Source organism: Lycorma delicatula, chromosome 4 (genome assembly GCF_047948215.1).
Source record: "Lycorma delicatula isolate Av1 chromosome 4, ASM4794821v1, whole genome shotgun sequence".
Lineage (NCBI taxonomy): Eukaryota > Metazoa > Arthropoda > Insecta > Hemiptera > Fulgoridae > Lycorma > Lycorma delicatula.
The window spans coordinates 138,363,617-138,381,616 of record NC_134458.1 but is presented as its reverse complement, the minus strand read 5'-3'; the positions used below and the strand labels follow the sequence as shown (position 1 = coordinate 138,381,616).

The 18,000-nt window shown below is 29.0% G+C and overlaps 2 protein-coding genes across 4 annotated transcripts in view; one reads left to right on the top strand and one right to left on the bottom strand.

Moving 5' to 3' along the window:
• The window catches only part of Traf4 (TNF receptor associated factor 4), a 77,224-nt gene extending 67,531 nt beyond the window's left edge, over positions 1-9,693 (top strand). For 2 of the 3 annotated variants that reach the window (XM_075364240.1, XM_075364242.1), the window contains exons 4-7: positions 2,102-2,294; positions 4,331-4,475; positions 7,432-7,697; positions 9,050-9,692. In XM_075364240.1, the coding sequence (XP_075220355.1) occupies positions 2,102-2,294; positions 4,331-4,475; positions 7,432-7,697; positions 9,050-9,247 (802 nt within the window). In that variant the 3' untranslated portion in view covers positions 9,248-9,692. Of the gene's footprint in view, positions 1-2,101; positions 2,295-4,330; positions 4,476-7,431; positions 7,698-9,049 lie in introns of all 3 variants that reach the window. The other variant, XM_075364241.1, reaches the window with a different exon arrangement.
• Positions 9,694-13,180: 3,487 nt separating this feature from the next.
• The window catches only part of LOC142323902 (RING-type E3 ubiquitin-protein ligase PPIL2), a 50,204-nt gene continuing 45,384 nt past the window's right edge, over positions 13,181-18,000 (bottom strand). The window contains exon 11 of the mRNA XM_075364237.1: positions 13,181-13,372. Within this exon, the coding sequence (XP_075220352.1) occupies positions 13,285-13,372 (88 nt within the window). The 3' untranslated portion in view covers positions 13,181-13,284. The remainder of the gene's footprint in view (positions 13,373-18,000) is intronic.

Here is an 18,000-nt window from a genome sequence, read left to right as displayed (position 1 = left end):
GATTAAAAAAAAAAATAATTATAATATGTTTTTTAAAAATAAATGATTAACTTGATCATGAAAAATAATTATTTAAAGGATCTAGAATAAGATAGTAACTCAATAACTCAATAAGACAGTAACTCTTACAAGTTGATGATTTTAATATAAGTAATATTTTAGAGTTGAAGGATGCCAGAATAACTTTAATAAATCAATATGCATACATCACTACAGTAAAATAACATGAGTGAAGTTTTACTAATGCTATTACATTTATTAGTTATTTGTACTAATGACCGTAGCAGTCAATACTATTACAGGAATACAAAGTTGTTATAAGAATAGCATTTCAAAATATTAATGGATGTGAAGTATAAAAAACTAATGGAATAAATTAAATGCATGAATTTCTTCTTAAATCACCAAAATTAAGAAATACTAAGTACACCTTAGATTTTATTTTCCTTGAATGGAGGGCAAATGGCAAATTTGTTATAAGGATAATGTGTATAATTTATCAGTAATATATAATATATATATAACAGTTCTAAACAGTTTTACTACTTTCAAAATTTTTTTAACAATTTCTTCATCAAAAGGAACTGCCTAGGAAAACTGAAAACACCTCTGCTTTCAGTATTAGTATATTTCTCTAACAAATATATATATATATATATACACACACACACGAGTATTATTATAAAAGAATAATGTAATAACATAGTATGAGTATTCTCTTTCATTAATGTAGTAAACTGTTCTCAGCATGAATTAAGTTTTAAAAATTTTCTTTTTATTCTTTCATTACATGGATATTTTACTACTAATATTTTGCTACTAATAATAATTATGCATCTAAACTCACCTATATGGTGGACATGATACTGACACTATACGTGCTATGGTTGTTGCTAAAATTTTTTTTATTAATTACTTCAAAATAATTTTCATTTTCTTTTCTTACATTCTTTACTTTTTCTTTCTCCTAAAACTTTCTATTGTATACGACTATATACCTTGCTTATACACTAGATGCTAGATCTTTATATATATTGCATAAGGCATGGGTCTTCATGTGCAGGCTGTATTCAGCCTACCTTAAAGGGTTTCGTGGCCAGCAAACTCAAAAAATTTAATTATAAAAATTTATTTTATTTTATTAAATACTTCTGTATTTATAAAATAACTCTGAAAGAATTAGAATATAAAACACTGGATATTAGTCTAATTTAATTTCATTCATTATTTGTTGAGTTTGTAATAAATAAACTATCGTAGTGAAGTATTACAGAACTGAATTTAATTAATACATAAAAGGTAAAGAATTCCTTAAGCCAAACAGGTGTATTTCAGTTTTCTTGTCAAGAACTTTTAAAAACTTAGATTTTTAAATAATTATTATAACTGTTAATTAATAGACTGTTTCACAAAAAAATATTCGAGTACAATCACATAAAAAATGCTGTAAAAAATTTAGAAAAAAAAATTGTAATTCAAAAGTATTGAGATACACCCTTTTGGCTTCAAATGCCGGTATAGAACAATAAAAGCAAAATATATATATATATTTTGCTTTTATTTATATATATATATATTTATATATATTTATATATATATATATATATATATATATATACTTGAATGTTAGATTAAAATATTTTTTCCATTGGACTGTGGCCCTTGAGCTAGTACAATTATAAATATGGTCAGAGGGTGAAAAAAAATTAAACTTTTTTTGTATAGAGTTTCTATACACACAAAAGCAATTTCACAGAAAGTAAATGTGTTTCCCTCATTCTCCAGTTTAAAAATTCCTTTTGCCATTTAAGTACCTATAAATTTTAATAATATTAATTATACATTTTTTTTAGATTAAATTTTTTATAATCCACTAGTAAAATGTGTTTCACTACAATTAGCTGCCTGTACATATATCCAGTACCTGACTATCTTAAAATAACTTTGGCTCTTCAAAAAAATGTCCAAAAGCTTGTTACATTACCTCTTCTTTTTCCTTCCCTGATCATTCAGTATGAAATACAATCAAGAGTTATTTAATTTTAAGTAAAATTAATAAAATTATTTAACTTTAACAATACACAAAATTATTTTATTACAGATATTGTGCGCAAAGTTTCCTAGCCGATACATTACAAGCACATCATACAAAATGCGCAAGAGCACCAGTACCATGTCCACATAGATGTGAAGTAGCTATTGTACCAAGAGAAGAATTAGATAGTCACATTAAAGATCACTGCAATTCATTAATAACTCAATGCGTATTTAAAGAAGCTGGATGCAGATTTAAGGTAATTTTTACATCACATTTAGGTATATATTAATAATTACACAGTTAGTAATTTTAAAGAATTTTGAATCTAAATACAAAACAATCAAATTGATTTGGTATTGATGTAATCAACATTTTAAATATTTAACAGTTTATTTTTATTTGATTGTACCTCATTATAATGAAGTGCATATTATATTATTTTTCTCCAACATCAAAAAAAAAAAAAAATTAAAAATCATATTTCAGTATTAAATATTAAAACATATTGTAATAATTTTTATTAATCATGGGCAGTTTACAAAACCATAAAGTTTTGTCATAATAACACAAATAACAACATATTTTAATACAAACCGAATAATGTAGTGCCTCCTTATAATACCAGTTCTTATCTACAAATTGGAAATAAACTGTGTTAAAATCAACAATATTTCTTAATGAAAGTTGTTCAACTTTGTTCTCTTCAATCCTTATTGTTTGATATATTTTAGTAAAATATAGTCAACGAATAAATTACAACAAAAAAAACTTTTTTAAAGTTGAAAGAAGGAATTGCCATTTAAAAAAACCTATAAATTACTTTAAAATTCTACTTCCTTTAATTTACATTGCTTGAAATATTCACTAAAGAAGGGCGATACTCCCATTCTCCACTTGAAATAAAAAAGAAAACTTTCAAGAAAAAATGTTTCAAATATTATTTTTTGTCTGTTTAAATTATAATACTGAAATACATCCTTAGTATGTACGAGGGTTATTTTTTTTTCAAGGTCCGATCAGTCACAAAATTAAAACCACACAGAAAATAAAAATTTTTTTATTTGTAACAAGTACTTACATAGTTAGGCTGTTTCTCTACATAGTCGCCACCCTGATTTAGATATTTGTCGTAGCTTGGTACCAACTTTCCAATACCCTCGTCATAGAACGGAGCCGCCTGTGTTTTCAGCCATGTTTCTACGCTGGTCTGCAGCTTGATGTCTGTGCCAAAATGTTGTCCTCCTAGCCAGCGTTTCATGTGAGCAAAGAGGTGAAAATCGGATGGAGCAAAGTCCAGACTGTATGATGGGTGATCAAACATTTCCCAACAAAAACGCTGCAGGAGCTTCTTTGTTACAGCTGCGGTGTGCGGCCGAGCATTGTCATGGAGAAAGACAATGCCTGATGACAACATTCCTCTCCGCTTATTCTGAATTGTGGCTTTTTCACAAAGTTGTCTCCTAGCCAGTGTTTCACACTGGTTAGGACAACATTTTGGCACAGACATCAAGCTGCAGGCCAGCGTAGAAACATGGCTCAAAACACAGGCGGCTCCATTCTATGACGAGGATATTGGAAAGTTGGTACCACGCTACAAGTGTCTAGATCGGAGTGGCAACTATGTAGAGAAATAGCGTAACTATGTAAGTACTTGCTACAAATAAAAAATTTTTTATTTTCATTGTGGTTTTAATTTCATGACCGATTGGATCTTGAAAAAAAATAACCCTCGTACATTTAAAAAATACAAAAATCAATTTTTAACTTATTTTTCTTTCTTTCTTTTTTTAAGTGGATCTGAAATCTATTTCTTGTTAACAGGGGACAGCCATTGGTATAAGTAAAGAGCTGTCAATTAAATGAATTTTTCTATGAGACAGCTAAGATATTAGTTGTGTAAATTGCTGTCTGGTTAAAATAGATTAATTTTGTAAGTTTCATTACATAGGTTTTAGTTATTAATGTGTGATCCCAGGAAAAAACAACAAAAACTGAGGTAGTAGGAACAAGATAAAATAACAGGAATTTACAGTTTTATCAGATGGCTTTTTTGAAATTACAATCAAAAATTCCTGTTATATAATGAAATATATGACTATATAGTAAGTATATGACCACCCATTCCAGTTCTAATCTTCAGATCAGAACTGGAATGGGTGGGAAATGTAGCAAGAAACAAAATAATTGCTAAAACCATTACTTTATATATTAAAAAAATGTAAATAATTCTGATAAAATTGTAATAACTATCTAATATTGGTAAAATATTAATTTCTATTATTTTTTTAACAGGGTCTCCGTGGAATCGCAATGGAGAGACATCTTGAAGAAAGCAGTCAGCAACATCTTGTATTAATGTGTTCACTAGTTACTAGGCAGCAACACCAAATTGCAAGTCTTAAGAGTGCTCTAGCACGTGTCTCTCTCAACCATTCTGGTAATTTAAGAGTAATTATAAAATAAATCTAATTAAAATCAATCATTTTCAAATTAATAATTAAAATATCTGTCATAAACATAGAATTTATAAGAAGAAGAATAACATCTACAATGGTAAATCAAATATAAACGGGATTTTTGTTCCTGAGCGTCTATAGTTGGAAGACTGGGCCCGTGCTTCTAGTATGCTTGGGTGGGGTCATTAGGAGTGGGGAAAGCCAGCCATTCCACACTCAACAAATTCTTCAGTAATGCTCACAATGTCAGGGCAACAGGTGCATCCTTCCAGTGCGCAATGCATAATTATAAAATTTCTTGTTCGTGAAGGAGTCAAGCAACAGAAAGTTTCTCAAGATTGACTGCACAGTTCGGGGACCAAACATTGTCAAGGACTTGTGAGTTTGCCTGGCATAATGAGTTCAAGGAACGATGAAAACGAGTGGAAAATCAGGAACATGAGCGCTGTCCTCAGACCACCATTACAAATAAAAACATTCACACGGTTTGAGACATTCTTGAAGACGATTGACAAGTGAGAGTATTTGAAATTGTAGAACAGGTCGGAATAAGTTATGGGAGCTATCAAGTGGTCATCACAAATGACCTACAGTTCCGTAAAGTGTATACCAGATGGGTCTCTAGCCTTTTGACTGCAGATCAGAAGTTGAGACATTTGGAGGTGTCACAGGATTACAGCAAGGTTTGCGAAAGAAGGTGATGCATTTTTGAGTTGGATCATCACCTGCAACGAAACATGGGTCCATCACTACACTCCCCAGTCAAAACAAGCCACTATGGAGTGTTGGAGGAAAGGGGAGGCAGCACCAGTGAAAGCCATGACTCAACAGTCAGCTGGCTAGATTCTTTCAACGGTTTTTTTGACTTGTTCATTTTGACACCGAGGCATTTTGTTCATTGATTTTTGTATGAGTGACACACAATCAATTATACTTACCTGTGAGCTGTTAAACGAGGTGAGAGCTGCATATCATCCATCGCAAAAGATGAGACCGATTCGAGAGGCCATGCCCTCCACAACAACACCAGGCCCCATACTGCAGCTCTAATGGTCTCAAAACTAGAAGAACCTGGACTCAACTTGATTATCCTCCCTACAGCCTGGACCTATCGCCCTGTAATTTTCATTTGTTTGGGCCGTTTAAAGAAGCTGTAGAAGGGCAATGATTTGAAGATGTCAAGGGAGTGGAGGGATTCCTGTGTAATTGGCTCCTGATGCAACCAGCTTCATTCTATGATACTGTGATAAAAAACCTGCCTTCTCGCTGGGAAAAATATATAAAGCAGGAAACTATGTAAAAAAAATAAATTATAATTGCCTTTTATTTTGCAATAAATAAATTAAAAAAAAAATAAATAAAATCCCATTTATATTTTGATTTACCCTCGTAATATATTATATTGGAGGAATGATGAAGTGTAAAAAATTTCAAATTAAAATTCTGAATTGTCAAGGTTAATCAATAGGCAACTGATAGATTTATCAAATGTTCAAAGTAAATGTCCTGCTTTGGGTTTAGGAATTTTTCTTTTGGTCACCATTCATGTTATTAAACTTTCTTAAATAAACAACTACATAGAAATCATCAAGTTTAAAAAATGAAGGAGTTTGAGTGTTATACTGTATGGGAAGGAAGCAAAGCTCAAAAAACAAATCATTTTCTGTAAGAATTATTATTATAAAAATGGGTAATACTGATGATGAATAATAATGATATTAAAATGTTTTACATTTCTTAAACAATTCGTTTAGAAATAAACCTATAATTCTGCAAACAGAAGACTTCACTCCTCACTCATATTGTACTGAAATTAACAAATTTAATACTAAACAAAATTTAACTGTTGGAGAGGAAGTTAAAATACAATACAAAATGATGTTATTAACAATTACAACTGATAATGGAAAAAATATAGCAAATACCAGAAATAATCTTAATGTTATCATGTATTGTAATTCCTAAATATTACTTCCAGGATACAGTCACTGACTGCGATACAGTTGAGATGATACTTTCACTACATCTCCATAATTTTCTTTTTCTTTTTGTATTTAAAAAAATAATAACTACACTATATAAAATGATATATAAATAACTTATACTTAAGAAATAATTATTGGAATTACACCCACAAGTGATTTAGTAAATGGGTGGTGGTAATAATCTGTGCTAATGCTAACACTTATATACTAGCTGATATTTATAGACAGAAAACTTTATGAACGATCATTACATAGATATAGTTCTAACAGAAAAAAATTGTACAGTTAGACATCTCATAGAAGATTAGATAATATATTTTTCAACAACTGCATACAAAAATCACAAACACAAAGAATAGATGAAATGTCAAAATGTCAAGTTAAAACAAGACCTCACTTCTCTAAATCCATAAATAAATAAACTGAATAAAAGTATCAAATGTATGCAAAATTTAATTGTGAAGAATTAAAAATTATATTCAAATATTTTTAAAATACTTCTTATAATTAGATTTAAGAATACTATATAATTAAATAGAAATCCTTTTTCTGATCTATTAATTCTTTTTTGTATCATTTTGGTATTTACTCTTTCCTACCAAGGGAAATAAAGAATTATTGACATTAAGTAAAAAAACAGGTTCTACCAGTTTGCATTATGCAAATCTTAAGTTATAAGGTGTATTTCATTAATCTACTGACAGAATATAAAAGTAACATTTAATTACAATTAAACAACAATACCTGCATTTTGTCGAAGTTTAACAAGCTTTACATTATGACTTACAATTGGGATATTTGGAACTGGTTAATTTTTGCAGCCTACTTTTAATTTATTAAACTTTTATTACGTGATAAAATTTAAACAGAAATAAATTAATTAGTTATTAAGAAAATATATTCAAAGTGCACCAGTCATTGTAATAAATAACAACTTTTCTTTTTTTTTTAGGAACACTTGTATGGAAAATAACAGATTATACAGCCAAACTTGCTGAAGCACGAAGTAAAGAAGGTATGGAGTTGGTTAGTCCACCTTGGTATACAAGTCAGTTTGGATATAAATTACAAGCATCATTATTTCTAAATGGGAATGGTGCAGGAGAGGGTACACACTTATCACTTTATATAAAAATACTTCCAGGAGAATATGATGCACTATTAAGATGGCCATTTGCACACTCTGTAGCTTTTACACTATTTGACCAAAGTGAAAAGGTAATTAAAAATTATTTTGTTAATTATTTGGCAATAAAAAAATTATTTTAATTATCTGTAATTTTTTTTTTAGACTATATAACTAAGTTTTTTTTGCTTTATACTATTTGCCTCTATCTTTCTTATGGTTTTGATATGTTAAAGCATCTTAGGTATAAGTGGCAATATTCACTTGCATTTTCTGACGTGCATTATGTAGCTATTTGCTAAATTTAATTGAATAAAGGTGTCAAATGTACTGCTGCTACTTTTCAGAGGGCTCAGCATGCAAGAACAAATTTATAGGTCTGCTCAGTGAAAAAAAAAAACAAATACTTTACTCTTTACGTTATCTAGTAGCCCTGTACAAGATCTTGTTTCATAACTAAATGTTAATTTTTGAGTAAAAGAGACATAATTCAAATTTAGATCGCTAAAATTTTTATTATTATATTTATCTGTAACTTAACTTGTATCGATTTCATCCCCTGTAATACATTTTAAAGCTCCCAAAAAATGTTTAAAAGTGGGATGATTTTTTGTTTTCAGTTTATTAACTGAAAATTCATTTATTAACTATTTATTAATTTGAAAAATTCTAAATGAAATTTCTTCCATTTTACAACCACAAAAACATGCAATAGAGGAGTTACAATTCAATTTAAAAATCATAGTTTCATCTATTTTATAATATATTTATTAATAGCCTACAATTGCAAATGTTTAAGGCACAAAATTTTCACAGATATTTTAAGTTTTCACTATTTTAAGCTATTAAAAAAATCATGTACATCAATTTAAACTAAGGTTACAATTTAAAGACTAGACTGCTGTAAAATTTAATCAATTAACTTTAAAATTTAGCACAAATATGATGCGCTTTGAGTAAATGTCAGTGAATAACATAATAGCAAGTGACAATAATAGGTGCTCAGCAAGGGCAAATGTAACTGCAACAGCATGTAATAATGATGTTAAATGTGATGAACACAAAATAACAAGTAAAAAGGTTAGAAATTTTAAATATGACAAACAGATTTTTAAACATATGCATCACTAATTATTAAATTAATTTATCCAAAAACTTAGCTTAATTACAAATATTCTTAAACAATCTACCAGGGAAGGTGTAAGTAATTTCATAATTAAAAAAATTAAATTGTAAAAAAAAAATAGAATACCAAAACTTTATAACATTGCGTGATTGGATTGTATTTATAAAAACAACACGTATTTGCTGTAAATAGTTCAATTGATTAACAATTAGTTACTCAAGACAAATTGTCTTGTCCTTTAAGTTTAAAGTACATAAGGTCAAACTACTACATACCTCAATATATATATATTAATGAACTTTTTTTAAATTATTTCAGGCATGTAATATAGTCGAAAGTTTTGTTCCGGATCCAACATGGGAAAATTTTCAAAGGCCAAGTAAGGAACCAGATTCACTTGGTTTTGGATTTCCAAGATTTGTGGCACATGAAACATTGAAAAAAAGAAATTTCATTCGAGATGATACAATCTTCATAAGAGTTAAAGTTGATCCTAGTAAAATAGTTGCCGTTTAAATAATATTTTTTTTATTCTACTATTAGCTGCATAATTATAAATTATATAAATAAATGTATAGTTATAAGCATACAACAATATTGTAGTCAAATTATTATCTGCCAAAGTTTTAATCATGTAATTATAAGTATTTCATAATTTAGAAAAAATAAGGTAAATGTATATAATTTTAAGTGACTGTAACGATCTCTATATCAGGTATTATCAATTTAGCATATAAGTAAAAAATAAAAGAAAAAATTAGGATAAATTGTACAGTAAAATTATGTAGCATTATTTTTGTATATATCTATAACAGATCAATGTAATTATTATTTTTAAAAAAACAATGTGTATTATACAATCAATTTAAGTATAAAATTTGTATTATCTTATTATTTAAAAAACACAATCAAATAAAAAATATAATTATTTCATCACAATCTGTATTCACTGCACTTATGTAATACTGATATTGTATTAATAAATGTTTGTTTAAAAGTAATTTTTATTTTTCATATTTCTAACTGTCATACTGTACCAACCAAAAAAGTATTTATTTTGTATGTTTTCAACTAAAGTCTGCATCAGATCTCTCTTTCTCTCTCTATTATACATATATAGAACTTATACAGAGTATTTATTAGCCCTTTGATTTTGACAAATAATTAAGATCAAAAGAATGAAAATGTTCTAACTAGAAAACAAATATCAGCAAGGCATTGTTAAACTTCCTTGGGAAATATATTTTATTTCATCCAGAAGGGTTCCAACTTCTTATCTTATATATTTTTGACTTATCATTTAAACTCTTAACTCTTAAACTTAAGATTTTGGATTCAGTAAATCCTTAGTCATTAATCTTAATAGAAGTCAATGTACATAAAAACATGCAGAATGATAATACCACAACATACAGTACATGTATGTGCAAATTCTGACCAAAAAATACCAAATGTGGGAAAAGTTGAACAATTTGATAAGATCACACATTTATATTTAATTAACACACAGCTTAAAACTTTATTTCAAGAGTTTATTTTTATTTTTCTCTATATCAGGTATTATCTCAGTTTAGTAAATAAGTCAAAAATAAAAGTAGAGAATTGAGATAAATTGTACAGTGAAATTATGTAGTGTTTTGAAACAAATATATTGAAGAAATACTTCATTTATATAAATAAACTGATTAATAAGCAATAAAAACTGCACGAATTGACAAAATGTATATGATCAAATGACAAGGAAATAACTACAACAAATTCATTTTGGATCTGTTATGACAGCCAGGCACATTATTATAAAATGAAAAAATGCAATTTTCACTTTTGACTTAATATATAATTATTTAGCTGATGATGCAACAAATGACTGTGAATGCGTTACTAGGTACTGTTTTGACACCCATGATTACATCTTATTAGTTTAAAAATATATTTCCTAATTATTAATTACTTATTTATTTTTTCATTTCAGAAATATTTTAAAAGTGACTACAATGTCTATTATGATATAATTACACATAAGTAAATATCTCATGGAGGATTAAATAACTATGAATGAAAAGCTGTACCGCTTTGTATCAAAAATATTCATACGGAAAACTGGGTTCTACTATTTAATACGCACTGTACCTGATTCATATGAGAGTTTTTCTGGAAAGCAATTTCTATTTTAATAGATGTCTCTTAGAACTTGATAGTTACCAATTCATGTATGTGGAGTGGTTTTTGTTTTACACATTTGCAAGTGCCATTATACTTTAATTTTATAACATTTATGAATTTTAATTAGCAAATAATATAATAAGTAAATTAAATGAACCATCGATTTCAAAATCAAATTTTGTAACTTATTTTTTAAACACCATGAATATAAAGTACATTTAAATTGATATATTTACAGCAAAAATGTGATAACTTTATTAGGAAATGATTATGTTAATTCATAATGAAGATTAATTATGTTTAAAGAAGGATGAGAGCATATGCAAAAAAAAGTTCAAAGTAGATAAAAAGTTTTTATGATAAATGGCTTTATAAGAGGGTTAATAAAAAATTCTGAATGAGAGAGCGACACAGATAGAATAGAATAATAAGAAACATTTTTAAATGGAGAACACTGATACCAAAATGTAAAACCAACTTTGCTTTTATTTTAAACAGAAAGCATTAGTCCTATTGAGTAAAAGGGATACAAATATACATTTTTATACCACAATATATTTTTTAATATTTTTCATATTAGTGCCTCAAGAGGCACTGCTGCCAGGTACCAGTGAGTAGAAGTGTTACTTTCATTGCAAATGAATGTCACCTACATTTCAAAGAACTTGACGTACTGGTAGCATATACTTCATACATACAGCATACATCATATTGACAACATATTCAGCTCAATGAAGAAACCAATGAGAAATCCCTCACACCCCACTTTACCAAATATGTCAGGCATGGAACGCTTGCTGTTCTTGGTTGGTTATTAATTGGTTACAAAATTTTTATATTCAACTTTTATTAAATAGCAGGTTATAACTTTGGTTAAAGCGTTGAAACACATGTTCTGAATGATTCACTTTTACATTTTTTATGTATTTAACAACAGACAATTACAATAAAAGAACCTTCTCTGTCAGCTTATAACTAACCTCGTCATATAAGTAATATTCATTCTTGATGTAAATATATTCAGCACTTGAGAGACAGTCATGGAAGTATGGTGGCTGACTACACTACACCAAATTCAATGAACAATTTTTTTAAGTAACATCTTACCAGGGCAGGGTTGTTAAGCCTAGTAATGGGGCAAACACTGCAGCAAATAACACGAGTATTTAATTTTGATAAAGGAAAAATTGTTTTAATGTAGAAATGTATAATATACAAGATCTGTTCAAAAAATATGTAGATTAACATCATAAAAAAAAAAGTACTTTATTTAGAAGTTACTTGTCTGGATCCCCTTCAAAGTACTCTCCTCCCCAGCGCACACACTTATCCCAACGGTGTTTCCACTTTTGGAAATAGTCCTGAAACGTTTCTTTTGTGATGTTCTTCAGTCCCTTCGTTGCATTTGCCTCAATCTCAGAAATCGTCTCAAATCTTCTTCCTTTCAAAGGTCTTTTGAGTTTTGAGAACAAGAAGAAGTCACAAGGATCGTGGTCAGGTAAGTAGGATGGGTGGGGAAGAACAGTGATCGAGTGCTTGGCCAAAAACTCACGAGTTTTGAGGGCTGAATGAGCTGGAGCGTTGTCGTGATGAAAAAACCAGTGGTGCATCTTCAATTTGAAAAAAACAGTCACCACTCTTCCACATTTCTGGCCTTTTCTGCCGAATAGCCTCCCGCAGACATTTGAGAACTTCAATGAACTTCTCTGATGGTCAGATGTCGATTCGCCCAAACCAGGGTGTTGATTTTGTCTACATGTGAGTCGTCAGTTGACTTGGAAGGACGTCCAGGACACTCATCATCTTCAATCAACTGATGACCATCTTTAAAACGTCCATGCCACTTAAAACATGTTGCATGCTTTATAGCAATGTCGCCGTAAGCCACCTCGAGCATATCAAAAGTTTCACTCTCAGATTTTCTGAGTTTAACACAAAATTTCACAGCAACTCTTTGCTCATTCAAGTCACTCATTCTAAAATCTGCCAAAAATAAAACATACTTCACAAACAACCGCGTAGCTAAGCAACCAATCTAGAATCAAAAATATATCTACAATCAAAAAACTGCATTGTAATCAATTGATCTATGCGAACATAGCAATGCCAAACGGATTTGACTGGAACCAACTGGACCCACACAATTCAAACAATCTACGTATTTTTTGAACAGACCTTGTAAAGTACATTCTTACAACCAGTTCAAAGCTGGTAACAGAAAGAGCAGTTGTAATATCTATTTTCACAGCTATGAAAAATATGGTTTGTTAAAAAAAACCATTCACATTGATTCTATAAAAAAAATTAGTTTTATTTTTTTTATATATATACAAAATATAGTCCCATACATTCACATTTATTTTATTATGCATACAAACACTGAACATTTTCTACCACGCACTAAAATTACCAAACTGATACCCAGAAACAAGTTTTTTCTTTTTTGGAGATGACTGCTCAGAGTGTATATCTTGTTTGCTGAAATAAGAAAAAACAAGTTTGGAAATAGTTGACATACTTCAATGTAAAATTGATATTTGTCTTAAAATAATATATGAACAGATCAATTTACAAAGTAAACCATTTGGCCAATCTTGATGGTTTCACAATTAAATTTAACAACAATGTCTATTATGGATGCAGATTCCATCAGTTCACAGTATTTCAATGGCAAGCAGATCCTCCAGAGCTCTCAGATCTTCTATATTTTGGTTTCTAACTCTTTTTCTGAACAGTATACAAAATAAACTGTTTGTACTAATTTAATGCTTAGGCATTAAATTTGAAATTTAATGCTTAGGCATTAAATTTGAAATTTCAAAAAAAATATTAACAAACCATTGCCAATGACTAGAATTAAGAGTACAATTATAATGATGACATTAAAACTTTAAATCAATAGTAGATTGATCTAAATCTATTCAGGATGTTCCTGAGAGGATGAGTATTGGACCAACTATTATTTGCAGTTTACAAAGAGGTCATTCCACAATTTGGTGATACCAAGGTTATGAACTCTGCTGATGATACTTCAATTGTTATCACCGAGTTGATAATTTCTTTTTAAATAAAAATTTCAATACTGGAAAAATTGGATGAAATGCTAATTAGTTTAGAATTACATTTAAGAAAAGCAAAATAACATCATTATTGACAAAAGCCAGTGCATGATATTCCAGGTCATACATATCTGTGTAATGGCTTGAAATGGTTATAGCCGAATTGAAAACAGCTACGAGATATATTTAGAATAAACTTGTACTTTCTTAGAATCTTGTTCCATAACTTACCATCTATTTTACAAATGATATTATACTACAATGTTATACTCTCAGACTCAATTATGGTGTAGAGACTTCTGGAGTTGGGTTACACAAGCTCATTTATTTCAGTAAATCTTTGGACAGACCTCTTTTTGAAAAAAAAAAAAGGTCATTTTTAAATTAAAAGATTATATTAAAACGTACACATGTCCCAGTATTCAAACTATATTTTTTTAACTATAAATACCCTTCGTGTTTTTACTTCTATCATATTATTTAACAATACCCAGATGATTTTTAGGTAAATAATAACTTTCATAGGCACAACACAAAATGGGGTAAAGTGATATTCAGGTTAGAAATAAACTTAAAATAACTGACTCAAATTCATTTAGAGGATTCTTGTAAGATGGAAGTCCTTGGTGGCATACCTTTTAGAAAGTTGTATTTAATAATAAAAAATAATTTATTGAGTACGTTACAAATGTTTTAATTCATTATACTTTTGCTTTAATTCTGTTTAAATTCTAGGAGAAAATATTTGTGTAATAGCTGTGATGGGAGCAATAATGGTTATTGTTAAAACTGTAATTAATAACTTATCTACCCTATTGTATAAAGAGAAGGAAGGTTTTGTTTGTTTGGTGTAAACAAAAAAACTACAAGATCAATTGCAACCAAATTTTTACCCATGTTTCTTGGCATAAATGAGAAGGTTTTTAAGTATATTACATCTCAAAAAATTTAGAAAAAAAAATGTATATGTATAGATACATTTATATGTGTGTGTGTGTGTGTGTGTGTGTGTGTGTATAGTGGAGATTTCCTGGTTGAAGCAAAAACTTTTATGAAATGAACTGTGAACTGTAAACACAGTTTGAACTCAATAATTTGAATCAATCAAATGAATAATTACATAATAATAGAATTAAATTTACATTAAATAAAGTAATCAATACTATTATGTAAAGAGGAAGAGGGTTTTGTTTGTTCAGGATAAACAAAAAACTACCCGATCAATCGCAACCAAATTTTATTCATGTTTCTTGACATAAGTGAGAAATTTTTAGATATTAGATATATTTCATCTCTAAAAATTTTGAAAAAAAAATACATATCTTTATGTGGTAGTGAGGATTTGCTGGTTGAAGATGAGCTTTAATGAACTGAAATAATGAATTGTGAACTATGTGTGACTTTCAGTTTGTGAGCTGGGTTTGAACTGAATGATTATCAATATCTAAAAACCAATTTCTAGATTGTTTAAATTCTAAGTTTCAAGGGATAAAATGGATTTTTGAATTTTTTTCAAAACCCTGTTATTTTTTTAATTTCTCAGTAACAAATGAAGAATCAACCTGATGTTTAGTGAGTGTAACCTTCATGTCAATAAACCATATCTAGATTTTTGAAATTTGGCCTTGAAAAGGGATGAAGGAAGGTAAGAAAATTTTGAACAATGATTGTAAATTTTCCCAATCCCCTGACTGTAGATATTCAGTAGATTTGGGCTTGCAAATACTCTTCAGATAAATATTTAAAAACCATGTTTGGGTTATTTTTATTCCAATTTTTTTAAGAGGTGTGAAAGTATACAGTGGTATGGATCAACCAGTACTTTTCCTGTAAGTGTGGTTGGCAGAGCTTGCCTCCAGTTATTTAACTAAAAAACATAAAATAAAAAGATTGACTAGTACGGGAAATGCAAGTAACTATATAATGCGGGATATATAATGCGTAACTATATAGCTGTAACAGAGAGCTAGTGCATTATTTTTTAAATAATTTTCAATTTTCAATTGATATTGCAGATTTTATAATATATTCAGTAAAATCAATTCTTTTATTGTCCATATCTTCCTCTGTACTAACTGATTAATAGAAAAAACAAAACTCAGCACAATCCACCATAGTACAAAGTCAAATAAGATTTCTTACCTTATGTTATTATTTTTCTTTTTTCATTTATACACCAATAACGCTTTCGAGGAATTCCTCATCATCAGTTGGAAAATTAACATTTTTTAAAAACTTCAAAATCTACTGGATAGGATATCCATTACGGCTATAACGTCCAAAATTTATTTGCAAGAATTTGAAAATAAAATAGTTTATGATATTACTCATATACACAAAATTCTATTATGGGTTCAATATGTTGAAGACATTTTGGTTCTTTGACCCTATTATAAGTGATGAACATTTTATAATATTGAAAAAACTTAATTCTTATCATGATAATTTAAAATTTACATTTGAAACTGACAAATACGAAACAATCAATTTTTTAGATGTCAATATTGAAATCAATAGAAAGAATAAAATTACAACAGTATATAGAAAACCTACAGCAAGTAAAATAACTATTAACAGGGGATCGAATCATCCTTGGTCAAATAAAGTTAATATATTCACAAACATGTTAAATAGAGCAATACATTATACACAGAACAAGGAAAAATTAGATACAGAAATTAATATTATAAAAACTATTACAATAAAAAATGGATATAACACTTCATTAATTGATAATATTTATAGAAAACAAAAATTAAGATCTAGTAACGTTACAACATTGAAACCTATAAATAAAACACACAACATTGATAATATCTATATAAAGTCGTCTAACACTAATAACATTATTGAAAATTAATTAATGTTTACAATGATGAAAAATATAAACTAGCATATAAGCCAAACAATCATATAATAAGACATTTAAAAAACCATAATGATAATTATGATATATTAATAGTTTCTGGCATCTATAAAATAATATGCAGTGACTGTGATAAAATTTACACTGGAAAAACTAATAGATCATTTAGAGCAAAATTGCTAGCCACAAACATGTACAATAAGTTAAAGGATTTTTAATTTTTTATAGAATTTTAATTTTTTAATTGTTTGATTGCATATATAGGTGAGCAACATAAAACCGAACCCATAATGAAACCGCTACCCAACACTATTTACGAAAGACTCTCACATGACTAGTGGATGAATATGTGTTACTACTAATTGTTGCTGCTGTTTGTCAAGTGGTTACATTTCAGTGCAGTATATGTTTTTTTGCAGTGCAGTATTGTGAGTGCAGCTGTGTTTGTACAAAATGCCTTATTCAGTCCAGGATAGGATAGCTATAGTTGAGGCCTATATTTGTTCTGGATTGTTTGAAGAATCATGTCAAGTATTCATAGAAAAACTTCTGAATGCCTGTATTCCAGTGAAGAGTAGCATACATTTAGTTAAAAAATGGTGTACAACAGGTTTGGTTTCAAATGCAAAACTAAATAGGTGACCTTCTGCTAGGACTCCACAGGTCATTACCGATACTGAAAGAATTACTGCCAGTCCAGAAGATGCCATTTTTGAAGAATTCTACGTGAAATTAACTGATAATGAAGAAGAATACAGCTTCTTCCAACACAGATCAACATTTCACTGAACTTTTCACTTTCACACAACTAGCGCGTCTAGTGGATGTATATGTTACTACTGATTGTTGCTGCCGTTTGTCACGTTGTTAGGAGTCAGTGCAGTATACCTTTTGTTGCATTGTAGTATTGTGAGTTCAGTTGTGTTTCTGTAAAATTTCTTATCCAATCCAGGAGAGGATAACTATAGTGGAGGCTTATATTCGTTCTGGATCGTTTAAAGAATCGCGTCAAACATTCAAAGAAAAATTTCCGAATGCCTGTATACCAGCGAAGAGTAGCATACACGATTTAGTTAAAAAATGGCATACAACAGGTTCGTTTTCAAATGCAAAATGAAATGGGCAACCTTCCGTTAGGACTCCACAGGCCATTGTCGATATTGAAAGGAGAATTACTACCA